This window comes from Chiloscyllium punctatum, chromosome 31 (genome assembly GCF_047496795.1).
Source record: "Chiloscyllium punctatum isolate Juve2018m chromosome 31, sChiPun1.3, whole genome shotgun sequence".
Classification (NCBI taxonomy): Eukaryota; Metazoa; Chordata; class Chondrichthyes; order Orectolobiformes; family Hemiscylliidae; genus Chiloscyllium; species Chiloscyllium punctatum.
The window spans coordinates 75962549-75970588 of record NC_092769.1 but is presented as its reverse complement, the minus strand read 5'-3'; the positions used below and the strand labels follow the sequence as shown (position 1 = coordinate 75970588).

General features: G+C 46.2%; 1 protein-coding gene across 2 annotated transcripts in view; it reads left to right on the top strand.

Moving 5' to 3' along the window:
* Positions 1-1144: 1144 nt before the first annotated feature.
* LOC140457114 (macro domain-containing protein CT2219-like) overlaps positions 1145-8040 on the top strand; it is a 1058378-nt gene continuing 1051482 nt past the window's right edge. Inside the window, exon 1 of one of the 2 annotated variants that reach the window (XM_072551126.1) lies at positions 1145-1547. In XM_072551126.1, coding sequence (XP_072407227.1) covers positions 1280-1547 — 268 coding nt within the window. In that variant the 5' untranslated portion in view covers positions 1145-1279. The remainder of the gene's footprint in view (positions 1548-8040) is intronic. The other variant, XM_072551125.1, reaches the window with a different exon arrangement.

The window sequence follows — 8040 nt, the reverse complement described above, 5'->3', positions numbered from 1 at the left end:
GGATTGGTGTGGACTTGTTGGGCCAAAGGGCCTGTTTCCACACTGTATGTAATCTAATCTAATCTAATCAGTTTGGGACTGGGGTTTGGAAGAATGAGCGGTGACCTTATTTGAAACATAGGTCATTCTTAAGGGGCTTGACAGTGTAAATGTGGAGGGGATGTTTCCCCTCATGGAAGAGTCTAGGACCAGACGGCATAGTTTTAGAATAACAGGACACCAATTTAAGACTTCATTTAGGAGGATTGCCACAGAGAGCTGTATGGGCAGAGTCCTTGTGCATATTTAGTACTGAGATAGATAGATTCTAGATCATTGGGGAAATCAAGGGTGAGGGGGAAAGGTCAGCAAAATGGATGTGAAGAAGGTTGGATCAGCCACAATCCTATTGAATGGGCGGCATGGTGGCACAGTGGTTAGCACTGCTGCCTCACAGCGCCAGAGACCCGGGTTCAATTCCCACCTCAGGCGACTGACTGTGTGGAGTTTGCACGTTCTCCCCGTGTCTGCGTGGGTTTCCTCCGGGTGCTCCGGTTTCCTCCCACACTCCAAAGATGTGCAGGCCAGGTGAATTGGCCATGCTAAAATGCCCGTAGTGTTAGGTAAGGGGTAGATGTAGATGTAGATGTAGATGTAGGGGTATGGGTGGGTTACGCTTCGGCGGGGCGGTGTGGACTTGTTGGGCCGAAGGGCCTGTTTCCACACTGTAAGTAATCTAATCTAATCTAATCTAATGAATAGCAGAGCAGGTTCAAGAGGCCAAATTGACTATTCTGATCCTATATCTGTACTCTTAATTGCAAGCTATGATTATAGCAGTTCTCCTGAACATTGGGTCCCATGATACTCTTGTGTCTATGGGACAGTGGCACGCATTGAAACATAGTTCATAAACAGAACCAAAAGCAGGTAACTACAAATCCCAGAGGGCAATGCTACATGATGCCGTATGCCGCGATTCTGCTTTCCGATTGGCTCGGGCAGACAGGGAACTACAAATCCCAGAGGGTGATGCACCACGTCGAGTTCTTCCTCAATTGATTGGTCGGGGCTGGCAGAGGAACTACAAATCCCAGAGGGCGCAGCTCCCGACCGCCGCCCTCCGATTCGCCCAAGTGGTCACGTGACCTGGAAGAGCTCGCTTTTCGTGAGTCACCCAAAATAAAATCCCACCCCGTCCCAAAAAAAAACCCAAAAATCATTGCAGCGACCTCGACAGTGCCGTCAACCTGCGAGTGCGGAGAAGCGGTAAAGGTTGAGTGGAGGGGGAGGCGAAGCGATGGAGAAGGTGTTCACCGGGTTGAGGCGGGGCCGCTTTCCTTGGAGTTGGGGGCCGTTTCGCGCGCTGCCCGTTTCGAACGTTTTTCAAACCCAACGGCCCCAACGGTCGCTGGTCGGCGGCGGCGGCCCCGCGCCTGCGCAGTGGCTGCTGCGCGCCGGCCGCCGGCTCCCCTGCTCACACCCGCTGTCGTCCGCCCGCCTTTCAGGGATGTCCCGAGAGGAGTTTAACCCCTCCCGGCCCACCACCGACTGGAAAGTGGCGAAAAGTAAGTACCCACCGCCCCCCACACCCCCCATTCTTTTTAACCACCAAGCTTCCGAGCCAAATAGTGCATTTCGCCATCGCACCTGCTGACCATAAGGAGAGAGGTTCCTCACCTCAGGAGGGCACATTCAAATCTTGCCAAATTCGAGAGGGAACAACAATTTACACTAGAGCAGTGGAAACAAAAGCAGGCACTATGATTGATTTGATAAGTGGCCGGTTACAAACAGTGCACCAAGTTCAGAAGAAGGGTCACCGGACTTGAACGGTTGGCACTTTCTCCCTCCACAGCCTCACCTGAGAGTTTCTGCCGCAATTTCTGTTTTTGCATCAAAAAACTACTGTCCTCCCACAGTTTCACTTTGTCGGGGTAAGGTGTGACTCCTGAACTGGTCCTTTTTTGTCCACAGGCGAAGGATGTGAGTACATGAAAGCTGGAAGAGCAATCTTGGTTGACAGCGCATTTGGGATTGTACAACAATTGCTGTCCCATTAGAATAGAATATCTTTCACTGTCTCACTACAGTCATTTCTGAAAATCTTTTCCAATAACGATCGGATGATCATTTTAACTTGCGTGCTCACCCCTGGATTTTATTTCAAAATAGATGGTTGTTTGAAAAAAATGTAATTGGAGTTCGTAGAGAGCAACCTGTTGCAATGATAAGTTAAAGAGTGCACTTTGCTCACTTTCCACAGAATCCCTACAGTGTGGGAACAGTCCAATTGGCCCAACAAGACCACACCGATCTTCCGAAGAGCGTGCCACCCAGGCTCAATCCAACCCTTATAATCTTGTGTTTTAGCAAGTTTTGAGAACATTTTGTAGCTCCGGTTGAGGTTCTGGATGTAGGTTTGCTTGCTGAGCTGGAAGGTTTATTTTCAGACGTTTTGTCATCATACTAGGTAACATCTTCAGTGAGCGTCCGGATGAAGCTCAGTGAGCAAACCTATGTACAATCTTGCATTTTCCATGGCTAACACTCCAAACGTGCTCCTGAACACCTTCGGCAACTTATCATGGCCAATCCACCTAACTTGCACATCTGTTACTTTGGGAGGAAGCTGGAGCACCCGATGGAAACCCACACGGGCATGGGGAGAATGTGCAAACTCCACACGCACACACACTCCCACTCCCGTGAGGGTGGAATTGAACTCCGGGTCCCTGACGCTGTAAGGCAGTTGTCCGAATCACTGACTCACCATGTTTCCCTAGTTTTCCTTAAACAAAATACTCATTCACTCAGTTCTTTTCATGTTAATAGTTTGTTTAGCTTTTTCTCACTCTGAGAGATGACATGCTGTGAGTGTGCATGCTCCTGGCTGTCAACAGGCACAGCTTCTAGTTTTGTTTTTGAGAACTTTATCACGATAGCATTCTCAGTTACAATTGACAAAACCTGCCTCAGGTGAATGCACAGTTTGATTTTTTTTATTTGATTTTTAAAATTTTTTTATTGATTTATTTTATTTTATTTTATTTATAACTGCAGAGAAGGCAGTATCCTGTCACCAAGTGCTCTTTTATTTACTTGTGCACAGTACTCGGGCTGTGGCCAGTCAGCTTGGAGTCAGTCCCCTGAACTGAGGAGATTCTAAATCCCTGTTAATTTTATGAAACTTTTATCAAATGGTACAAAATACAAACAGTTAACAATACATAATAAACAGCAGTTTACAAGTAACAGCGATTTACACTGTACAATTAGTGCGCAGGGAAGTGAGGACGAACCTCAAAAAAGGAAATAGTAAATGCAAACACATACAAAACAGTCCAATAAACTGAACAGTAAAACAGTGTATACATCACACCCACCCCTGGCAACCTGACAAATCACCTGTTCCTCCCACCTTTCAGCCACAAGGCAGTCCATACCAATGCACCACCCAGACTATGGAGTGCCTCGATGCACCTTCTGGCCACCTCTACGACAGCCCATCCCTATACCTCCCTGGGACAACGGCACTCAGGCAGCCCACACATCTTTTGGTCCTTGACATGGCCCTCTGCACCTTCTGGCTCTCAGTCTGTCCTAACACACCTGGTCATCTCTAGGCAAGCCCAGCCTGCCCCTTCCTTGGGGCAATGATGCTCAGGGCAGCCTACCCACCCTCTGGTTTTCAGGGATACCAGCATCAGGCTGGCCTACTCACCTTCCTGTACATGGGACGGCCAGCCCAATCTCTCAGGGAGACAGTTTTCAGGAGGACCCATGAGCCTCCCAGCTCACGCTAAGGCCTGCCAGACCTAGGGACACATGAGACAGTGCCGGTGATAAAATCAAACAGCCTGATGGCAGAGTGCACACCTCACAGCAGAGTCCATATCTGACGGCAGAGTCCACTCCAGCATATGCACAGATGTTCAGTCTTTACAGAGGCCTGGTCCACCCACAGAGGGCTAGGCCTACTCACAGAAGAACGGTTCACCTGATAAAGTGCAATTGACTGACAAAGGCTCAGTCCAACCACCAAAAAGTGAAAACACGTGCAAAAAAAAACATGATAAGCCCTGCCACAAAATCAGTGTAGTCCTCCTCAAAATAAACCAATAAAAAAGGAGTAGCACACAGGCTGCAACAGTTCCCTAGTGAAAACTGATATACAGCAGTTATACATTGACTGTGAAGATCAGTCTGCTCAGAAATCTGGTACCCCAAAAACAAAAACCAACAGCAATACATGCTGGCTGTGGCCAGCCAGCTCAAAGTCAGTCCCCTGAACTGAGGAGATCCTAAATTTCCTGGTTCACATTTTTTTTGTTTTTTTTAAATCGGTCCTCAATAAAAAGGAATACCAGTTACCAAACTGCCTATATAATTCAGCCAATGAGTTTTGAGAAAGATTTGTAGCTCAGGTTGAGGTTCTGGATGTAGGTTTGCTCGCTGAGCTGGAAAGTTTGTTTTCAGATGTTTTGTCACCATACTAGGTAATTTCATCAGTGAGCCTCCAAATAAAACACTGATGGTATGTCCTGCTTTCTACTTATGTGTTTAGGTTTCCTTGGGTTGGTGATGTCATTTCCTGTGGTGACATGGTTTCCTATGATTATGTCATTTCCTGTCCTTTTACTCAGCGGGTGGTAAATGGGATCCAAGTCAATGTGTTGTTGATAAAGTTATGGTTGGAATGCCATGCTTCTGAGAGTTCTAGTGTGTGTCTCTGTTTGGCTTGTCTTAGGATGGATGTGTTGTCCCAGTCAAAGTGGCATCCTTCCTCATCTGTATGTAAGGATACTAGTGAGAGTGGGTCATGTCTCTTTGTGGCTAGTTGATGTTCATGTATCCTGGTGGCTAGTTTTCTGCCTGTTTGTCCAATGTAGTGTTTGTTACAGTTCTTGCAAGGTATTTTGTAAAAGATATTAGTTTTGCTTATTGTCTGTATAGGGTCTTTCAAGTTCATTTGCTGCTGTTTTAGTGTGTTGTTGGTTTGTGGGCTACCATGATGCCAAGAGGTCTGAGTAGTCTGGCTGTCTACTGATGTGGGGGAGAGTGGCGAGGGTTTCTGGATGTGTTTTATCTGTTTGTTGGGGTTTGTTGTTGAGAAATCAGCAGCCTGTGTTCATTGGGTACTTATTCTTTTTGAATACACTATGTATAGGTGATTTTCCTCTGCTGTTTGTAGTTTCTCTGTGCTGCAGTGTGTGGTGGCTCGCTGAAGTAATGTTCTGATGCAGCTTTGTCTCACAACCATTGTCTTGCTACCTGGAACGCCAACTTACAGATTGGCCATGGAGCAACACCAAAGACTAAAACGTTTAGTAGAAGACTCAAACCACTCCTCCCACTCCACCCAAGAATTCCTGAAGACCATCAAAGACACCAAGATAGAAGAGGATTAAATAATGGTCTCCTTTGATGTAACAGCCCTGCTCACATCCATCAACATCAATCTGGCCAAGGAAACACTGATTACACTATTAGAAGAATCAAAGACGCAGATACCAAACACCACCAACTTCATCTGCAAGAACAATTTGTTCTTCCATTTTGGAAGAACAAATAAGAATGCGGAATACAGGGTTAATGGTAGGGTTCTTAGTCAGGTGGAGGAACAGAGGGATCTTGGGGTCTATGTACATAGATCTTTGAAGGTTGCCACTCAGGTGGATAGAGTTTGTAAGAAGGCCTATGGAGTATTATCGTTCATTAGCAGAGGGATTGAATTCAAGAGTCGTGAAGTGATGTTGCAGCTGTACAGGACTTTGGTTAGGCCACAGTTGGAGTACTGTGTGCAGTTCTGGTCGCCTCACTTTAGGAAAGATGTGGAAGCTTTGGAGAGGGTGCAGAGAAGATTTACCAGGATGTTGCCTGGAATGGAGAGTATGTCGTACGAGGATAGGTTGAGAGTTCTCGACCTTTTCTCATTGGAACGGCGAAGGATGAGGGGTGACTTGATAGAGGTTTATAAGATGATCAGAGGAATAGATAGAGTAGACAGTCAGAAACTTTTTCCCCGGGTACAACAGAGTGTTACAAGGGGACATAAATTTAAGGTGAAGGGTGGAAGGTGTAGGGGAGATGTCAGGGGTGGGTTCTTTACCCAGAGAGTGGTGGGGGCATGGAATGCGCTGCCCGTGGGAGTGGTAGAGTCAGAATCATTGGCGACCTTTAAGCGGCATTTGGATAGGTACATGGATGGGTGCTTAATCTAGGTTAGAAGTTCGGCACAACATCGTGGGCCGAAGGGCCTGTTCTGTGCTGTACTGTTCTATGTTCTATTTTCTATGTTCTAACAATATCGTCAAGCTAGTGGACCTATGCCTTACCACACTTCACATTAAACAACAAAACCGACAGACAAACCAATGGAACACCCATGGGATCTCCGATATCAGGGTTCTTAGCAGAGGCAGTAATGCAGAGACCTGAACAAATAGCTCTTCCACCCATCCAACCCAATACTGAACTATGGAAGTAATCATCTCAATATCCACAAATGAAGCTACATTACAACATGATTTCAATGAGCCACCACACATTGCAAAACAGAGGAACTATGAAGAACAGAGGAAAATCACCTATACTGTGTATTAAAAAAAAACAGGTTCCCAATGAACATAGGCTGCCGATTTCTCAGCAACAAACCCCGCCCAGAAACCCTTGCCACTCTCCCGTACATCAAAAGACAGCTTGGAAATGACTGCCAGACTATTCAGACCTCTTGGCATCATAGTAGGCCACAAACCTACCAACACACTAAAACAGCAGCTTATGAACTTGCAAGACTCTGTACAGACAACAAGCAAAACTAATATAATTTACAAAATACCTTGCAAGAACTGTAACAAACACTACATTGGACAAACAGGCAGAAAATTAGTCACCAGGATACATGAACATCAACTAGCCACAAAAAAAAAATGACCCACTCTCACTAGTATCCTTTACATACAGATGAGGAAGGACACCACTTTGACGGGGACAACACATTGCATCCTAGGATAAGCCAAACAGAGAGACACAAGAATGCCTAGAAGCATGGCATTCCAACTGGAACTCTGTCAACAACACATTGACTTGGACCTAATTTACCACCCCCTGAGAAAAAGAACAGGAAATGACATCACCAACTCAAGGAAACCTAAACACATTAGTAGAAAACGAGCTATACCACTAGTGCTTCATCCGGAGACTCACTGATGATATTACCTAGTATTGTGACGAAACGTCTGAAAACGAACCTTCCAGTTCAGCGAGCAAACCTCCATCCATAATTCAGCCAGTTTAGAAATCAGGTTCCCCAACAAAACAGAAACGAGCAGCAGTACACACTGGATGTGGGCAGCCAGCTCAGATTCAGTCCCCTGAACTGAGGAGATTCTAAATCCCCTGTTAATTTTTTTAAAAATCCTGGCTTTTTTATTAAACAGCACAAAATACAGTTAACAATAAACTGAAAACAGTGATTCACAAAAAAAAACACTATTTACAGGGGGAAAAGGGCAGCAAAGCCAAACTCCAAAGCCCACCGTTCAGCCAGTTTTCAGGGGGATGAGGACAAACCTCAAATCCCACTTTCATTTATCACAAAGATAACATTAACCAACAGACAAGACAGTGCACTTAAATGAGAAACTGTGCATACAACACAGACCCAAATAGCTATAAAAAAGGACACCTGACACCCGTCCACACCACATACTGATCCGACTGTCCTTGGCTAGCCTTACTGCAAGACAGTCATTGACCTTCTGGTACCACCCTGCGTATTGACCAACCCTCCTCAGACCCACTTTCCTCCAGGCTGGTCGTCAACCACCCGGCTCCCAGTCGCGCCATATACTGATTGGACTACACTGGGCCGCTTTCCTAAGAGCTGGCTGTCAGCCTTCAGGTCTCTGGCCGCCCTGTCTACTGACTGACACTCCCCAGCATGCTTTCCTCTGGTTGTTGGCCACTTGCTGCTTTCCTACAGTCAGGCTGTTTGCTTTCCAGCTCCCTGCTCCCTCTTGTATTGACCCTTTCTGCTGACCAGCTTTCCTCGGACCA